General features: G+C 45.3%; 2 protein-coding genes across 3 annotated transcripts in view; one reads left to right on the top strand and one right to left on the bottom strand.

Annotated features, from left to right (window-relative positions):
* SMC6 (structural maintenance of chromosomes 6) overlaps positions 1–15917 on the bottom strand; it is a 72748-nt gene extending 56831 nt beyond the window's left edge. Inside the window, exons 1-5 of one of the 2 annotated variants that reach the window (XM_075861068.1) lie at positions 15815–15917; positions 13465–13610; positions 11921–12038; positions 6785–6890; positions 4579–4715 (exon numbers count right to left, since the gene is read on the bottom strand). In XM_075861068.1, the coding sequence (XP_075717183.1) occupies positions 4579–4715; positions 6785–6890; positions 11921–12038; positions 13465–13578 (475 nt within the window). In that variant the 5' untranslated portion in view covers positions 13579–13610; positions 15815–15917. The other variant, XM_075861069.1, reaches the window with a different exon arrangement.
* A 549-nt stretch (positions 15918–16466) lies between these two features.
* The window catches only part of GEN1 (GEN1 Holliday junction 5' flap endonuclease), a 45906-nt gene continuing 42230 nt past the window's right edge, over positions 16467–20142 (top strand). The window contains exons 1-2 of the mRNA XM_075863873.1: positions 16467–16568; positions 19725–19913. Of these exons, the coding sequence (XP_075719988.1) occupies positions 19753–19913 (161 nt within the window). The 5' untranslated portion in view covers positions 16467–16568; positions 19725–19752. The remainder of the gene's footprint in view (positions 16569–19724; positions 19914–20142) is intronic.

Genomic DNA, 20142 nt, shown 5'->3' with positions numbered 1-20142 from the left:
TCATATAAACCCAAAACACGATAAACATCCGGGCCCCCGCACAGCAGACATGCCCATTAATAATACAGAAGCGCGTTACAATGATAGTAACTCTTAACCCCTTCCCGACATTTGACGTATCCACATGCCAAGGTCCGGTAGGGGAAGTATGGAGCGGGCTCACGGAGTGAACCCGCTTCATACGATGCCGGTGCCGGCTGTGTTATGCTTGAGCGCGATCCCATTAGTTTAACTCGTTACATGCCGCGGTCAATAGCGACCGGAGCATTTAAATCGTTAGAAAGAGGGGTGAGACCCCCTCTAACAGCTCATCGCGCCCCCCGCAACGCAGCTTATGCCGCAAAAATAAGCCCTCATATCACGTAATCAACAGAAACATAAAAAAGTTGTGGCTCTTGGAATTTGGCGACACAAAATAAAGATTCCTTTTTAACATTTAGGTTTTTACTTGTAAAACATAGAAAAAACGATATATATTTGGTATCGTCGTAATCGTACTGACCCACAGAATAAAGTTAACATGTTGTTTTAATTGCACGGTGAATTTCCTAAAAACGACGCGCAAAAAACCATGTAGGAATCGCTGTTTTTTTTCATTTTCTACCCCACAAATAATTTATTTCCCATTTCCTAGTAAATGGTGCTACGAAAAACTACAACTCGTCCCGCAAAAAAATCAAACCCTCATAGGACTATATCGACGGAAAAATAAAGACGTTATGGCTTTTGGAAAATGGGGAGAAAAAAACTAAAATGAAAATCTGAAAAATGTCTGCGACGGGAAGGGGTTAACTGAAATAACATACAGTGCCCGGCGTCCTTTATTATCAGAATAAACCCCATAATAATATTCTGGGCGAGCGACATTCTAGAAGAACAAAATATATGCAGGTCTTCTAGTAATCAGGCATGAAATATTAAGGAGGAGCTCCATCCACAGCCCGCAAGTTCCGGCAGGGGTAAAGAGACCTCTCCTTATATAGTAATAGCTGGAAGAGCTGCTGAGAATTCTGTACTAGAATAAGACGCAAGGTCAGAATGACAGCACCGGTCCCACGCCAGTGACATTTATCAGGGTGTTTTCTGTTAGGATATGTTCACACGGAGTGTTTTTAGCCGTTTTTCGGGCCGTAAAAGTCCTGAAAAACTAGAAGCAGAACGCCTCAAAACAACTGCCCATTGATTTCAATAGGAAAAAACGGCGCTCTGTTCAGTCGGGGCGTCTTTTAAAAAAATGCCAGCGAACAAGAAGTGCATATCACTTCTTGAGCCGTTTTTCATAGACTCTATAGAAAACCAGCTCCAAAAACGGCCGTTAAAAACGCAGCGAAAAACGCGACTTTGATGAAAAAAACCTCTGAAAATTAGGAGCCATTTTTTAATTTTGTCCGCACATACCCTTAACCCGTTAGTGACCGGCCCATCGTGTTTCTACGTCGGTCACTAACGGGCCTTATTCCGATGCCATAGACTTTTTACGTCGCGGCATCGGAATAAGTAAACAGCAGGGAACTGTCAAATCTCCCTGCTCTCGGCTGCCAGAGGCAGCTTAGGGCTGGGGGCGTCCCTGCTCTGCCGGGTGAGATCGATATCAGTATCGATCTCACCCGTTTAACCCCTCAGATGCGGTGCTCAATAGCGAGCACCGCATCTGAGTGGTTTTGGAGAGAGGGAGGGAGCTCCCTCTCTCCCCCACCGACACCCGGTGATACGATCGTCTGTGTCTCCAATAGCAGCCGGGGGTCTAATAAAGGCCCCCAGGCTGCCTGGAGTGAATGCCTGCTAGATCATGCCGCAGGCATGACCTAGCAGATGCCTGTCTGTGTTAAACGGACAGGCAGTAATACACTGCAATACAAAAGTATTGCAGTGTATTATAAATGCGATCGCAGAATCTCATATTATAGTCCCCTAGTGGGACTAGTGAAAAAGTGAAAAAAAAGTTGAATAAAGTTAATTTAAAAAAAAATGTGAAAAAAAAATGAAAAACCCAGCTTTTCCCCTTACACAATGCTTTACTATTAAAAAAACTAAATAAAGTTAAAAAGTTACACATATTTGGTATCGCCGCGTCCGTAACGACTACGACTATAAATCTATTACATTATTTAACCCGCACGGTGAACGGCTTCAAAAAAATAATAAAAACCTATGGAAAAAATGCTTTTTTCTGTGAATCCTGACTTTAAAAAAATGTAATAAAAAGTGATCAAAAAGTCGCATCTACTCCAAAATGGTACCAATAAAAACTACAAGTCGTCCCGCAAAAAAAAAGCCCTCATACAACCGCATCGGCGAAAAAATAAAAATGTTACGGCTCTTCAAATATGGAGACACAAAAACAAATCATTTTGAAAAAAAAGCGTTTTTACTGTGTAAAAGTAGTAAAACATAAAAAAACTATACAAATTTTGTATCGTTGCAATCGTAACAACCCGCTGAGTAAACTTATTGTATTTATACCACACGGTAAACGGCGTAGATTTAGGACGCAAAAAAGTGGCGAAATTTCAGATTTATTTCTATTTCCCCCCCAAAAAAAAGTTAATAAAAGTTAATCAATAAATAATATGTACCTAAAAATGGTGCTATTAAAAAACACAACTTGTCCCGCAAAAAACAAGACCGTATACAGCTATGTCGACGCAAAAATAAGAAGGTTATAGCTCTTGGAATGCGACGATTGAAAAACGTAAAAAAATAGCCTGGTCATTAAGGTCCAAAATAGGCTGGTCATTAAGGGGTTAATGTAGACTATGCGTTCATAAGGTATTATTGAATATACTAGTCAAATCCACATAGATCTAGTAGGGGATTGATTATTCATCCATCTAATGGCTATCGCCTTTCCGGCCATCAACGTCTCCCTAAGGCTCGTGCGAACGTCTATAGAGCAGAGCTCCTCCTCCACCAACCCAAACAAACAGACACCCGGATCCAGCATCACCGGGACATCCAGTATTTGTGACCTCAGTCCAGAAGTCTCGCATCACAGGACAATCCCATATCACACGTTGGAAACCTGCAGGGCTATCTGGACATCTGTGACATTGAGGACTAGATCTCCCACCCATTTTGTGGCGGCGGACCGGTGTGAGAGAACTGATGAATGATGTAACGCTGTATAAGCTCATTGCTAATAGCAGGAGACACAAATATGAGATTCTAATAGATTCCTCATCCAGGGATGGAATCAACTCCTGCCACCTATCCAATGCTGGAAAAGCTGCTTTATTTGCCTTTGCGTGAAGGAGGAAGGAATATATAGAGGAGATGAGACCTCTAGAGCCCTGGGATCTAATAATACCAATTAAGGGATAAGAGATGGAAATGACTCTGCCACTATACTGGACCTGTAGCGAATGGCGCCATTGTAAATATATATATATGGCTTGTCGTGGAACTCGATAGGTCTCATTAATCTGGGTACGAGATCACATCCCATTGTTTTCAAATAGGTCACCAATGATGTTTATACCTAGTCGTGACCAGAAAACATCATCCTGTGAGTGACTCAACTGATTGATGGCGTTATTGTGCCATAGGGGTATCTCCGCTATTATCTGGTCTTGCCAGATTTTTAGCGCTGCGTCCCAAATTTGCGGGCCGCTTTATGAACTGGTAAGGATTGTCTTGCAAGCGGAACTGAAGGATCTAGTACAGGCCACAATTTAGGCAATCCCAGGTAACTTGCTAAATGTTTCTCCGCACTCACTGGTTCCCCAGGGGACACCCAGGAGTCCAGGTAGTTAAGGTGACCAGCCAGATAGACATAGAGATCAGGAAGAGCCAGGCCCGACAGATCCTTAGGTCTTTGCAGTTTCGCCAATTGCAATGTAGATCTAGAAGACCCCCAAATAAACGTAATAATTTGTGAATCCATAGCTTTAATGAACGACATGGGGTTATGTACAAATATGTGTTGGAATACATATAAGCACTTGGGCTGGACTACCATCTTAATAAAATGTATACGGCCCGCCACTGAAAGGGGTAGGGCCGATGAGAGGTGGAATCTTATTGGTTGCCACAGGTAACTACTCTGCTTTTCCTTTGCACAAGTTTTGATACATCTCCTCATTTTCATTTACCAGCAAATTCTGATGCACCAATAAGACACATATCACCCCTGGATATCGTGTTTAAAGCTCATGTTCACCTATGGATACAAACCACATAAAACATTGGATTGAAAACTTGAAAGAAAGAATACATGCAAGTGTTATGCAGGCTCTGTACTAGGTATAACTGAAAGGAACTGTGCCCCATTAGTGCCACCATCCACAGTGCACCCAGTTAGTGCCACAAGTAAATAAACGATGCTGGCGACCACTACCAGAGTCTGAACCCAATAGGCGGCCTCTAGCTCCCCTGTCCTGTTCTGCAGAGTACTGGACTTGGTAAACTTTAGAGGTGACCTAATTAATGTGGCCAGCAGGTGGCAGCACCACACAGTGAAGACTTAGCAGTGGCAGTAGGAGACGGGGGCCGGGTGGAGAGTATTATCGGTAGAGGGGGGTATGTGGTTGAGATGGAGCACACAGATAAACGGACTTGGTGCACATTATTTGGATCTACCTGAGGAGCTTTTCAGTTTATAACTGCGGCCGCCATCTGTTGTGAGACGCTGCTGTACAAGAATGGACTCTCCATACACGTCAGGTTTGAATGCATCGTGTCCTCGGTTCCGCAATTTAATGGAGACATCGGCTGAACTGAAATCAAACAGTTTATATAGAGTATCCGTAAACGAGCTCATTATAATATCAAAAATGAACGCATATTAAGATGGTGAATTTTATAGAGATCAATATACAAGTTGGGTCACTGATCAGAGATAGTGAAACATGCAAACGCACAGAACAGTCTTCTCAGGGTTAAAGCGGAGCCCCAGTTATGTGGAAAAATGATATTGTGGGGCACTCCGTCCATAGTCTGATCTGCGGTGCTGGAATTGGTAGACTGCCGTTAACGAAATGCTTAACAGGAAAAAAAATAATAAAATTGACAAATTTGGACAGTTCATGCACATGAGAAAATGGATGATGGCCAGCTTTAAAAGGGTTGTCCGGGATCACCAAAAAAAAAAAAAAAAATGGGGTCTTGGGTGTAAACGCCATCAAATAATAAAAGCTTCATAACTCCCAAGTTAAACCCTCCCCCGCCACCGTTCCTGTGCCGCAGCAATAACATCACGTCGACACACGACCTCTGCAGACACGAGGCTAGTGATTGGCTCCGGCAGTTATGTGTCAACGTGATGTCATTGCTGCAGCTCAGTAAACAGAGACTGATGGGAGCAAAGACAGTGGAATGGGAACGATGGGGGATTTAACAGGTAAATTAGGATTCTTTTATTATTTGATGGCATTTCATCCGTCAGAGGAGCAGAACAACAAAAATTCAGGTAGCGCTGATACCGATAGATGAGACACCATCGGCGCTAGACGGAACCCATTGACTTTAATGGGTTCCATCAGGTTTACGTCATTTCCGTCGTTTTACCGGAAACAATAGCGCAGCATGCCGTGCTGTTGTTTCCGGTATTTTGGGCCGGATCTGTGACAGAGGCCACTAACAAAGCCTCCAACGCAGATTTGAACGAGGCCTAAGGAGTCCGGTGGGATCAGGTGCATGCACATTGCACATAAAGACGAGGACGCCATTGCTTTACTGCGCAGTGAACGGTCCCGGGCTCTAGAAGTCGTCATTTACTGCACTGACCATTCCCTAAACGTCCGCTATCGAGGTCATCAGGTTTGGAAAACTAAACCCCAAATACACAACAGGACGCTGGTTTCTTAGTGGCTCCAAACCTACTGCCAGGTGGTAAGTAATCTACCAAAAAAGCTCAAAACGGATCAGCGACATGTAAAATGCTGCTCCATCTGCGGGTAGCATGTTATAGAGCGGAATATTATACGTTCAATTAAAAAAAAAATCAATATGGCCTGATTTCCACAACCGTGAAAAAACGGCCTAAATTATATACGGTATGTACCGTAATTATAGATTTTCAACCATAGCAGAAACCATCAGGAATCAAATGCTGTATCGTCCCAAACATAATACGGATCTTATTTGCATGTTATTTCTTTACTGGATTATGGATTAGATTATTTTTGGGGAATTCTCAACTGTAAATCGGCCTCCGATGATGCTGGAAGGTCCCCTTTCTTTCTTTATTTTAAGTCTTCCAACTCCGTGCAGAAAATCTTTCATGTGTACAATGGTCTCTGATCCCTCGCTGCTTTATCTGATACATGTTGTGTATATACCGTCTGTTCATACAGGACGCTCCTCGTAGATCATGACCGGATAAGTCAATGCAGACAACAGCGAAAATAAAAAGGCAGACACCAACCCTGGTAAGGGTCAGTTCACAAAGAGCTATTTGTCAAGCAGAAAAAAAAAAAAAAATCTGCCTCAAAATTCATTCATGATTTTTGGGGACAAATTTTGAAATGGCAGCATTTTTTGCCGCGTTTCTTTTAAATGAATCAAATACAAAACTGGGGGCATTTTTTGGTAAAAAACACGTTTTTTTTTTATCCCTTCCATTGATTTCAAATGGAAGGCCAGAAGCAAAACCGCTCCAAGAAAAAACATGCCGCTTTTTTCCCACGAGTGGTCAACAGCCGCCCGGGAAAGAAACGCCTCTGCCTCGCATTGAAATCAATGGGGGGCAATTTTGGGCGTATTCTGGCGCCGTTTTGCCTCAAAATCAGAACAAAAACCTCCACGTGAACTGACCCCAACAGTTCTAACAACAGATGATACTTACGTCTGTCCATCCTTCACAAAGCCTTTGATTGAGGAACCTCTGTTTGTGATGGCAGCTTTCCCGCCCAGTCCCACAATAAGGGCGGTCAGAACCGCACTCTTACCACCTGTAAGACAGAAAATAGGGAGGTCTAGTCAAAACTCTGAAACACTAGGTCACCATTTAATGTCCCTGACCAGAGATCTAAGGGACCGGCACTGTATGTGGAGTACGGGTATTGCTATACACACACTGGTCTATAGATCTATGTCCATAGAACAGCTTTAGGTGAGCAGTATACATATATATCTAAGCAGCAACCGTCAACAATTGTAGCAAACTCTCCGCTGTCCAAAGTCAGCAGATATTTGCAGTCTCTAAATGTAAACAGAATGTATCCATTCACAGACAGCAAGAGATCTTGAAAATTGTGCGGAACTAAAACACAGTTCCATAACTAGCCTTATTCCCATAAACCATCAAACATCTGCAGGGTGATTTTTGTTAAGATGATGTCTATAGCTCATTGTTGGCGGGAGGAGAGGAAAGATGCTGTCAGTCTAAAGGCAGAATTGAATGTAGGAGTCATAAAAATGTTACTTGTTTATTGAGGAGAAGGTGGCGGGAGGTTCTTGGTTTTGGAGGTTAAATTGTGGAAACAGATGGATTTCTACAATGTGAAAGGGAAGCTGTATGGTCATAGTGGTGAAGTTTTCTTCATCAGCCCAGGCCCTCTGAGGAGGGTAGGTTTATGGAAAGTTGAGTGGGAGGGGGTGGGGGGAGGGGGGATGTTTGGGAGGGAAAGGGAGTTTGAAACGCAGTACGCTCTGATTGTCATTGGGAGTAATGGAAATAGCCACTGTCAAATGCAAAAAAGATTCAGATGGGGGGTAGGGTAAATCTTCTGTCCTGGAATGTGAGAGGTATGGGGGAGGTAACAAAAAGGCGAGCTATCTTTGAATACCTGAAAGGACAGTCTGCTGGAGTGATGGGTTTGCAGGAAACTCATCTTACTATTGACACGGTGCAGCAAGCGCATAGGGTTTGGATCCGACATAGTTTCCATTCCTTTCATTCTACATACTCAAGGGGGGTTAGCCTCCTGGTTCATAGGGATGTGCCTTTTAGCTGTATAGATTCCTTTAAAGATAGGGCAGGTAGATATGTTGGGGTACACTGTAAATTGTTTAACTGGGAATGTATAATTGTGGTGTTGTATGTGCCTCCCCCGTATTCTGTGGGTCCGATGAGAGAGGTGCTGGAGAAACTGGCTGGGTGGCCTATGATACCGACTATATTGATGGGAGACTTCAACAACATAATGAACAAAGGGTGGGATAAATTTCCAAAAGGGGGAGGGGTGGGGGATACTGGCCTGACGAGATTCGGAAAGTACATGATGGAGGCTGGGTTTACAGATATTTGGCGGGCAAAATGGCCCTCTACTACGCAGTATTCGTGTGTATCATCTACATATGGATCATTATCACGAATAGACCTAATGTTTAATAATGGAATGGGGATGGAATGTGTGGAAGGGGTGGAATACTTACCACGGGCACTGTCTGATCACTCCCCAATGTTACTCAAGCTCCGAACAAGCTCAGAGATGGGGGGGTTGAGAATGCACTGGAGGTTGAACCCGTTCTGGATACGGTTAGTGGGAGAGGAGATAATAAATATGAGTCTGCAAGAATACTTTGAATTTAATAAAGGTACGGTCCCTATGGATATTTTATGGGATGCTATGAAGGCGACTATAAGGGGAGTGTATATACGGGAGATCTCGCTCATTAAAACTAAGTCGCGACAAATGGGTCAACATTTGACAGATAGGGTCACAGTAACAGAGGAGAGGCACGTTACTAATAACACTGCGGAAACACTAGCCCAATGGAAGGTTGCTCAGAAATTGCTTAGGGAACATCAGCTGGAGCAAGCGGCTAATAAAAGACTATTCTTACAACAAAAATACTATGAGGAGGGTGAAATGGCGGGCAGACTGTTAGCAAATATGGCACGGCCGATGCGGGAAAGTGCGTTTATTCATCAGCTGCAGACAGTGCACGGGACTCTGGTTGGAGAAACAGGGGATATATTAGAGGTGTTAACATCATTTTACAAGGAACTGTATTGTACTAAGGTGGACTACTCGGAGGATCTGCTGTCAGAATATCTGTCAGAAATGACATGGGTTACCCTGGGGGAGGAGGAGAGAGAGGGATTGGAAGAGCCAATTACGCTAGAGGAAATACAGGAAGCGTTAATTTCTATGGCAAACGAAAAGGCTCCAGGGATAGATGGTATACCCACTGAATTGTATAAAGCATATGGGGAGACGGTTCTGCCGGAGTTACTGGAAGTGTTCCAGGATAGTTTCACCAGGGGGCGTTTACCGCAGACAATGTATGAAGCTGTTATAGTCGTAATCCCCAAGGAAGGGAAAGACCGGAAACAACCTGACTCATACAGACCGATATCTCTATTAACCACGGACATTAAAATTTTAGCGAAAGTACTGGCTAATAGGCTGTCGCGAGTAGTGACTAAAATTGTGGGGACAGATCAGTCGGGATTCATGCCATCGCGCTCTACAGCAGTTAATCTACGTAGACTTTTCCTGATTTTGCAGACAGATGCTCCGGATGCACGGGGTAGAGCAGTGCTGTCTTTAGATGCCGCCAAGGCGTTTGATAGTGTGGAGTGGGGGTATCTGTGGGCTGTCTTGGAACGGATTGGCTTTGGAAAGCAATTTATAAAATGGATACAATTATTATATAAGGAGCCGGTAGCTAGGATAAGAGCAAATGGAAGGATGTCAGATTCCTTCAGACTGGAGAGGGGGACGCGACAGGGATGCCCACTTTCGCCACTACTATTTGCGTTGGCAATTGAACCCCTAGCCAATATGGTAAGACAGCATCCAGGGATAGAAGGGTTTCGGTGTGGGGAGCTGGAGGAGCGCATAGCATTATATGCGGACGATATCTTGATGTTCTTGGGGGAAATAAATTACTCATTGCCAGTGATAATGAATGTATTGGAGCGCTTCGGTAGATTTTCAGGACTAAAAATTAATTGGAATAAGTCGGTGTTGTTGCCACTCCAGCCAGTAGATACGCCGTTGGTGATTGGAGGAGTTGAGGTACCGTGCGTACAGAAATTTAAGTATCTGGGAATCATGATATCGGCGAGGGTGCAGGACTTTATTGAACTAAATGTGATACCATTGTTGAACAAACTCACGGATAAGACCAAAATATGGCTCGGGCTACCACTGTCAGCACTGGGTCGAGCAAATCTCATCAAAATGATTCTGATGCCCCAGATTCTTTATGTGGTGCACAATGCCCCAGTGTGGTTGCCTAAATACTGGTTCAGAAGAATCCACAACTTGTTTAGGGACTTGGTGTGGAAAAGGGGGATCCCCAGGATAAAACTGGATAAACTACAACTACCAGTGGAACAGGGAGGGTTAGCTATCCCGAATGCATGGATATATTATCTAGCGGCTCAATTACAACACTTTAAGGGCTGGAAGAATAGGGAGGAGTGGGATTCTAGTGGGAAACTGGTGTATTATATGGGTCAGAGAACGGATGTATTAGAGGCCATGGAATCTCATAAATTAAGGAGGGAGGCGAGAGGGAAACCGACTCTACTATTAATACATAGAGTTTGGTGGGAAAGTAAGAAATTATTGGGGGCCACGGGATGCTCCAACTATATGCCTTTATGGGGCAATCCATACCTATGGGAATTTAATATGCTGGAAGGATTTCAAGACTGGGAACAGGCGGGGATTAGATATGTGTACCAGCTGTATGAGGGAGGTGTTCTTAAGCCCTTTGCTCGAATACAGGAGGAGTTTGGACTCCCACACCGACTGTTCTACCAATATCTTCAATTAAGGCATGCGGCGCAGGCTCAAGAGAGACTGGTGGACTTGAGCTGTTCCACCATGGGAGGGATGGAGCGGGTACTAGGGGCAAAAGACACTAAAGGGATTATCTCGGTGCTATATAATACGCTACTCTCTTGTTTTCTGGGAGACCCGTTGGTGGAAATCAGACGTAAATGGGAAGAGGATGTAGGACCCATAGGGGATGAAGACTGGGAGGAGATACTGGGATCATCTAAAAAACTCTCTATTAGTGTAACGCACAGGAGGTCACAACTTTTTCTATTACACAGGGTGTATAGGACGCCTAAGGTGCTATGGCAAATGCGCATTAGATCAACTAAGGAATGTCCCAGGTGTATGTTTGATGGGGCGGACATAAAGCATATGTTTTGGAGCTGCCCGCTGCTAGAAGGCTATTGGAAGGAAGTTAAAAGTGTGGTGTCTAAAGTATATGGGAGAGATTTCCCAATAGAACCTAAAATATTCTTACTGGGCTGCATTGGGGAGGAAGGAGGGGATGGAATGGAGCTAATGTCTATTAAAAAGATTTTGTATCAAGCTAGGAAACTAATCGCAAAATATTGGCTGCAGGCGGATCCCCCGGAGGTAGCTGAACTGGTTGGGTATGTTAACCACACGGTATCACTGGAACAGCGGATATATCTGAAAAGAGGGACAATTCAGAAATACGAGAAACAATGGGGTAAATGGGTACAAGCCTATGGCAATGCGGATCACTAGATAAGATTTGGAGGAGGGATGGCACATATACATGTTTAAGGTCTGGTGAAATATCGGTTTACTATGAAAGAGACACGGAGGAGGAGTGGTGGAAAAATCAGGGAAGAGAGGGAGTACTGCAAGGGAGGGGGGTAGTTCAGTTGGAGGGAGAAATAGGTGATGGTATAACCAAAGATGTTGTATACATGCCATAAAGTACTTGAAGAAATTTTGCACTACTTAAGTGATGTTATGTTAATTTTATATGTTTTCTGTAAAGTACTGTAGGAAATGTAAAGGCTGTATAACTGATGTTGTATTATCAATAAAAACTTGTTTGATTAAAAAAAAAAAAAACATCTGCAGGGTGTAATCTGTATAGTCTATGAACCAGTGGGCGCTCCGCTGAATATGGCGCTCCATAAGGGACCGCCGTGACACAGATCTCCGCAGAAACCACATCAGAGGAGTCATTATAGTCATGGACGGTTATTACGGCCTGAAGAAAACTCGATCTCGTCTACACCACTTACTTCCATTGTTCCCAACAACAAAGTTGACATTTGGTCCAAACTGGAAGGGCCCGAGCTGCGCGTGACACATGAAGTTCCTCAAGAAAATACTTTCAATGATCCCAACCTCAGCGGTGCTCTAGTAAAACAAGATCAGACTATCAAAAAGGGTTCTGTTACATGTCATTGCCTGAGAGATGGGGGTCCCTGGTGCGGGAACTCCTCTCCCCCCCCCCCCTATGCACATATCATAATAGGTCACAGTGAAAAGGGTTGTCCTCATAGAAATTGTTCTTGAAAAGATAAAGTGTAACTAAAAACGTTTAAAATACTTTGGACATGTCAGAATTTTTAACGGTGAGGGCTTAAAGAGGCTCTGTCACCAGATTTTGCAGCCCCTATCTGCTATTGCAGCAGATCGGCGCTGCAATGTAGATTACAGTAACGTTTTTATTTTTAAAAAACAAGCATTTTTGGCCAAGTTATGACCATTTTCGTATTTATGCAAATGAGGCTTGCAAAAGTCCAAGTGGGCGTGTTTAACAGTAAAAGTACAACTGGGCGTGTATTATGTGTGTACATCGGGGCGTGTTTACTACTTTTACTAGCTGGGCGTTGTGTATAGAAGTATCATCCACTTCTCTTCAGAACGCCCAGCTTCTGACAGTGCAGACACAGCCGTGTTCTCGAGAGATCACGCTGTGTCGTCACTCACAGGTCCTGCATCGTGTCAGACGAGCGAGGACACATCGGCACCAGAGGCAACAGATGATTCTGCAGCAGCATCGGCGTCAGCAGGTAAGTCGATGTAGCTACTTACCTGCAAACGCTGATGCTGCTGCAGAATCATCTGTAGCCTCTGGTGCCGGTGTCCTCGCTCGTCTGACACGATGCAGGACCTGTGAGTGACGTCACAGCGTGATCTGGCAGAAGCTGGGCGTTCTGAAGAGAAGTGGATGATACTTCTCATCAGAACGCCCAGCAAGTAAAAGTAGTAAACACGCCCCGATGTACACACATAATACAGTTGGACTTTTACTTTAAACACGCCCAGTTGTACTTTTGCAAGCCTCATTTGCATAAATACAAAAATGGTCATAACTTGGCCAAAAATGCTCGTTTTTTAAAAATAAAAACGTTACTGTAATCTACATTGCAGCGCCGATCTGCTGCAATAGCAGATAGGGGCTGCAAAATCTGGTGACAGAGCCTCTTTAAGCACGGAGACCCCCACCGATTGCTGAAACAAACCATTACTGATCGATTTCCTCGGAGAAGTACGGGCTTAATAGAAAGTCTAGGAGTCCGTTCACCACGCGCTGGGCTTTCCGAGGAAAGTCCATCAGAAAGTAAGCAGCACAGCGCTCACCCGAATGCTTCTGCCGATTCGTTTTAGTGATCGGTGGGGGTCTCAGTGCTCAGACCCCCATTGGTCAAAACTTCTGACATGTCAAGGCACACCCAGAATAATGCCCAAAATGTATATAATAACAATGTGCAGTACAAAGTGATTAGATTATACCAGAGATGTCCCACTTACACCCACGTGGAGGGACTGTACTCACCGCCTGAGATCCCCCGTTCTCGTAGGCAGTCCTGGTTTCCCCCTCACTGTCCGGCCGCGCTCTCTTCCCATGTCCAGGCGTGTTCACTGGACTCGATTCCTTCCTTTTAACCATTGCTCATCAGGCAGTAAAACAGCTGTCAAAATCTGCCGATGATAATAAAGAACACAAAACAGTTACAGAACCGCTGAATGTAGGAGCGGACTTGGGTCCTACGGTGACGGGATCCGCAGATACTGCAAGGACGAGCGCACGCAGACAAGCACCCCCGCCCCCCAAAACAAGGCAGGTAGAGGAGCCAAAACCGAAGACCGGATGAAAGAAACCTTTATATCTCCTCCTGTGGAACTGGTTCTGAATATTGGCAGCCAGGATGAGTGACTTCTGCCATCCACGTCACAGCAGGGCACTAGGGCTGGGCATTCACGCCACAGTAAAAACGCTGCAACATGTGAAGCCAGTCTTACTAATAGACTTGGATTTTCAATTCTGGACTCAATCACCGATTCAAAACCAGTCACACGGTGCGGGAAGCTCTGCCGTTTCCTCAATGAGGCACTGACACCGCCCTACATGACTGCGGGCTGCCGCCCCCTGCTGTCCGTGTCGGGGGTCACCATGCGTGGCTGCGGTTTGTGGGAGCGATCAGTGACCACCTCTGTCAGTTGCGGATAATAGATATAAATCTCCTGCCTCACGTCTCCTCCGCGCGTCATTGTCGCAGGTACATCGCAAAATAGGAAATCCGAGGCACTGGCGCTTCCCACCTCCCCTGACGTCTGTTTAAGTAAATAATTGTATTTTCCATAAAAATAACAATTCTGGAATATATTTTCTTAGAACTCTGCGTTGTGCCGTTCCTCTGTTAGGGTATGTGCACACACACTAATTACGTCCGTAATTGACGGACGTATTTCGGCCGCAAGTCCCGGACCGAACACAGTGCAGGGAGCCGGGCTCCTAGCATCATACTTATGTACGATGCTAGGAGTCCCTGCCTCGCTGCAGGACAACTGTCCCGTACTGTAATCATGTTTTCAGTACGGGACAGCAGTTCCACGGAGAGGCAGGTACTCCTAGGATCGTACATAACTATGATGCTAGGAGCCCGGCTCCCTGCACTGTGTTTGGTCCGGGACTTGCGGCCGAAATACGTCCGTCAATTACGGACGTAATTAGTGTGTGTGCACATACCCTTATTCCTCCTAGAAGTGTAAGAATAAAATTGACAACTGGGTGTTACCATTCGCCTTGTTGGAGGGGTGTGTCCCTACAGTCTCACTCTCAGTGCTGATTGGACAGTGACACCCGCTTTAAATTTATTCATACATTTCTAGGAGGAATAACAGAGGAACGGCACAATGCAGAGATCTAAGAAAAAGTGTTCCAGAATCGTTATTTTGTGGGCAATACAATTATTTACTAGACCAGACGTCAGGAGAGGTCACAGGTTCTTTTTAACAATTGTCAAATGACAGGTTGCCGCGACCGCAGCACTAGTCACAAGAACGGCAACAAGTTTGGATTTCTTGCGACGAACATGACGCTGCGGCCTGGGAAATACACAACGAGCCACGTACGCTTTCATTACTGCAATGCCGGCAGCGCGACACTGATCTGTGCCCGTTTGACCTGGGCGCAGCCAAGGTCACAGTGTAGCCCTAACCTTAAAGGGGCTGTCCAGGATTAGATTCAAAGAGGAATGCTAAAACTCAGGTCAAGTCATTTTACGGTCCGGATTTGCGGATTCACCGATACTGGTGAAGCGCTGTGGAGTCCTGATGACACGCGGATGCGCAACATCCATGTGTCATTTTTTTGCGGTACGGTGGACCACAACGGACCTACAGACCATAAAACCAACGCGGGTGTACATGAGGTCTAAGTTGTGTAGCTTTGCAATATATATTTTCACGTTTCAATTTGAAGATTTACGCTTGTTGTCAGTGAATGAAAACATTCTGGTTTGCAGACAGAAGCTGAAAGCTTGCACAGACATAGTTCTGGTTGGACGTGGTATGGACTGATTTTCCTACTCTGGGTGTAAACAAGTAATGTTTTCATTAACTGACAGCAAGCAGACTTATTTTTTTTGTGTGAAATTGGGCAATTCTGATCAGTTTCCATTAATGGGAGATACAGTGACTGTGCGATGTGCCACGATTTCTCTGGTGGGGTCAGGAGACCGGTCGTTCTGGGGACCGTTGGTGGTCTCAGAGGTCAGACACAACCGGTTTCAACCATTTATGACAGAGAGGAAACTGCTGCAGAACACGTACTGCCCCGGTGTAATGATAACGACCCTCGTCGTAAAAAAATCTATCAACTCTTCTGGCGGGAAGATACTCACCTTTACTTCCGGCTCTCCGGTAACCGCCTCATCCAGTCCGCACTGCTGTCAATCACCGTCACACGTGACTCCTGCTGCTAAACAGGAAGCATGATCCAAAGCCCCGCCCACCTCACGTGCCAATCTGGGCCATTCAGCCGGAAACACGTCATTAGCCCTAGCGGTGTAGCCTTAGTCGGTGGGGGGTGACCCTATGTTCTCTACCTGTCTCCAAAACAAGGAGACATTTTTCGTGGTAATAGCAGCACTTTATACTCAACATTGCACAGACTATATCGGGGAGTAGCATGAACCTCCTGCCACAGGTTGGCATCTGATAGGTACATGAAGAGATATTTTCTGATAATTGAGTAGGATAACAATAATAATCTACCTGTATAACCAAAAGAAATACAATTATTGGTAAAATGGGTTAAAATGTTATCAGTTCCCCCAAATATATTTGCAAACAAAGGTGGTTTCCAATAAAATAGGTTTATGATATGTCAATCAGTCATGTCATACAACATGGTGGGGGTCCGTCAGACTATAGTCCTGTCTATAGACTCAGAGATACGATAGCTCAGCAGCGAATCTAACAGAGCACTTTCACGTTACGTCATTCCTGTCATGTGACGGCAACCGGAAGTGTTTCTGCTCTGTGATAGGCGCTGCACTGTTCTCCGTACAATTCGAGTTAGTATGGCGGGAAGTTCGCTGTACGTAGTGATAACAATGTCGGGCATGGATGGAGGCCAGCGCTAGGGTTTATAAGGTGAGATCGTGACGTAGCTGAGATGTGCAGTGACGAAAACCTTATGACTTGCCCGGGATGTGGGAATATAAATAATTATGATAAGCGCTGATTTTGCGTATTTAATTATGCAGGAATTTATTATTTATGTACAGAGAGCATATTCAATTAGATCTATATAAAATCTACATCCCATCCTATAAGGACCCTAATTGAAGCTCCTCCCTTGGGTGGAGGTATGTGTTGGAAAATGGCCTAAATAGCAATTCCCTAATAGGGTGCATTTACACATACCTCCGAACTGTCAATATCACAAAGAGGGACAACCGATGCGGCGCGTGTCGGCCAATTTTTTAAGCCACGCCTCTAATCCCAACCAATCCCCGCCCATATACACCTGGTTCAGCCCACACAGTATAATGCCAAATAGCTGCCACCATACAGTATAATGCCCCCGTAGCTTCCCCAAACGGCTTAATGCCTCCAAAGCTGCCCCCATACAGCATAATGCCCCATAGACACCCCATACAGCATAATGCCCCATAGACACCCCATACAGCATAATGCCCCCATAGCTGCCCCATACAGCATAATGCCCCCATAGCTGCCCCATACAGCATAATGCCCCCATAGCTGCCCCATACAGCATAATGCCCCCATAGCTGCCCCATACAGCATAATGCCCCCATAGCTGCCCCATACAGCATTATGCCCCCATAGCTGCACCATACAGTATAATGCCCCAATTGCTGCCCCCATACAGTATAATGCACCCTTAGCTGCCACCATACAGCATAATGCCCCCATAGCTGCCCCATACAGTATAACGCCCCCTTAGCTACCCCTAGTGCCAGTGCCCTTGTAGATAGTGCCCATGTAAATAGCGCTACCCCCCTGTAGTTAGCGCCATTGGGACTCTAGGAGCGCAATCCCCAGCCAGAGCATAGGCTGGGGATTCCGCTCCTAGAGGGAAGCTCTGATGTTGCTGTCCATATATGGACAGTGACATCAGTGGCTACTCCATGAGCGGAATCCCCATAGCAGACACTCAGGCCGGGGATTCCGCTCTAGGAGGAGCCACTGATGTCACTGTCCATATATGGACAGTGACATCAAGGGCTTTTCCCGAGCACCCCGCTTAAAGGAGCGCTGTGCCCGGGGAGCGGAGGAGCTCCCTCTGCTCCTCCGCTCTGAACTGATTTTGAAGAAGGGAGCTGATGGTTCCCTGCTTCAGCATTGGGTTCAACTGTATCTGCGTCCTGAGGACGCAGATACAGTTGACAGCGGGACATACCGCCGGCCGCCTGGGATAGCGGGACACTGCCCTGAATCCGGGACTGTCCTGCTGAATCCGGGATGGTTGGGAGGTATGCATTTACATGAGCCGTTTTCTGCCACACGTTAAAAAACGCATCACAAAAAAAACTTTTTCTGCAAAGTGGTTTACATTGCATGAAATTGGAAGAATTTGTGTCTTTTTCCTGCATAAGGAAACATTGAGGTAACCGTTACCACCTGATTGTCACGTGACCAAAAGTCAGCATGGAGTCATAGCCTTAAAGGGGATGTTTATGAAGACAAGTCCTGTCCATATACACTATTAGGGCATACGGAGATCATAGAAGGGGTCCCCTGCTTGACACCCCTCTTTACAAGCAGCTCCTATTCCGGCGGACTCAAGCCCTTCTTGTATTACATGGACAGCCATTTATATAAATCCAGTTGAGGGTGCTTCCTCTCCAGCTCATGCTGTTTTAAGCCGGGTCCACACAGAAATGATGTGGATTACAGTACCGGCCATGTGGATGAGATATGACCAACCTAAGTAAGGAACTGCAGCTGCATCCCCCTCCTCCCCCTCTAGGATCTACCGTGCTCTAGACAGATTTTTACTGATTGAGGTTTCTGAACCTTAAGGCCCCATGCACATGACCGTAAAAAAACCTCAGTTTTTGGGGACCGCAATTGCGGTCCGCAAAAGTGTACCCGTTCACTTTCATTGAACGTGGACACCTTTCCGTAGCGCTACGGGTGGGTGTCCGTGCCGTAGAAATGTTCCGAAAATTATGGAACATGTCCGTTCTTTTGCATTTTGCGGGCCGTGCTCCCATACTTTGTATGAGAGCACGGCTCAAAAATGCGGGTGGCAGTCGCGAGCCATGATTGCGGGCACGGTCGTGTGCATGGGGCCTTAGGCCTCATGCACACGACCGTATCCGCAAATACTGACCGTAAATACTGTTCCGTATTGCTTTATAGTCATCAGCAACGTACCCGTTTCTGCTGAATGGTATCTGCAAATACGGTCCGCAGTGCATCTGTATATATGGATCCGCAAAAAAGCAGGCCAGGTTAAAAGGAAATCCCCTTTGTGTTGCTTAACAACACTTCTGTATTTGCGGACACACCTCCGTAACCATCCGCAATTTTGGCTTTCCCCATAGACTTCTATGGAGGAGTCCGTGCCGCAATTGCGGACCAAGAACGGATGATGGAATGAATCTGTCCATTTTTGGGGACCGCAATTGCGGTCCGCAAAAACGGAGGTCTTTTACGGTCGTGTACATGGGGCCTAAGGCCTCATGTACACGACTGTATCCGCAATGGCTCAGTCGACTCCGCTATTGATTCCGTCGTTAAAACGGAAACCTTACGGAAACCTTCCTCACTATTTTCAAGATGTTTGCTGTCAGTGAATGAGAACACTCTTGTTTATATTCAGAGGCTGCAAACCCATCGTTACCTAGTCCTGTTCTCATCTGAGAAATGGATACAATTGTATCAGTCTAGACAATGCTCTGTGAGCTAAACAACTTGGACTTCATGCTGATACATTGTAGCAAAGTACGGCTGCGTTCACATCTCCGTCAGGGCGACGCCCCTGTCGGAACGGAGCCCTGACACAGATGTGAACGCGGCTTACCAGAGAGATTTGCTGATATAGTTCTCTCACAGAGCATTGTCTACACTGTGTATAATTATATCCACTTCTCAGCTGAGAGCAGGACTAGAAATATACTAGTTTGCAGCTGCTGAATGTGTTCTTATTCACTGACAGCAAACAAATATCTTGAAAATGCAAAGTATATTAGAAAGTTCTATAACTTTTCATTTATACAGTGATTAATCATATAATGAGTGTTTCACGCTGTAATATTTTATGCTCTGCACATTTAGGGGTGTGGTGTGAATGTGACGGAGCACTATGGGGGTTCATGAGCTGTGGCCGATCCTGGAGCCGGTAAAGCAGCACGTCTCATTACAGAGTCTCGGTGGGAAGACTCTCGCCGTTGATCTGAGTATTTGGGTTTGTGAAGCACAGTCCGTCAAACAAATGGTTGGAGTTGTAGCCAAACCTCATCTCAGGTGAGTGTCCGTACTAGAAGCTTCACGTTGTATATTTAGGGCCTGTTCACATCAGTGTTCGGTTTCCGTTCATGGGTTCCGTTGCAGCTTTCCGCCGTAGGAAACCATGAATGGAAAGTCAAATGGAAACCATCGCTTCTGTTTGCATTACCATTGATTTTAATGTAATGCTTGTGTTGCAAATGGTTTCCGTTTTTCTCCGTTCTGTTTTTTTAGTGGAAACAATAGC

The sequence above is a fragment of the Rhinoderma darwinii genome, chromosome 4 (assembly GCF_050947455.1).
Source record: "Rhinoderma darwinii isolate aRhiDar2 chromosome 4, aRhiDar2.hap1, whole genome shotgun sequence".
In the NCBI taxonomy this organism is placed as follows: domain Eukaryota; kingdom Metazoa; phylum Chordata; class Amphibia; order Anura; family Rhinodermatidae; genus Rhinoderma; species Rhinoderma darwinii.
The sequence above is the reverse complement of the archived record's forward strand: the minus strand, read 5'-3'. Positions and strand labels throughout refer to the sequence as shown.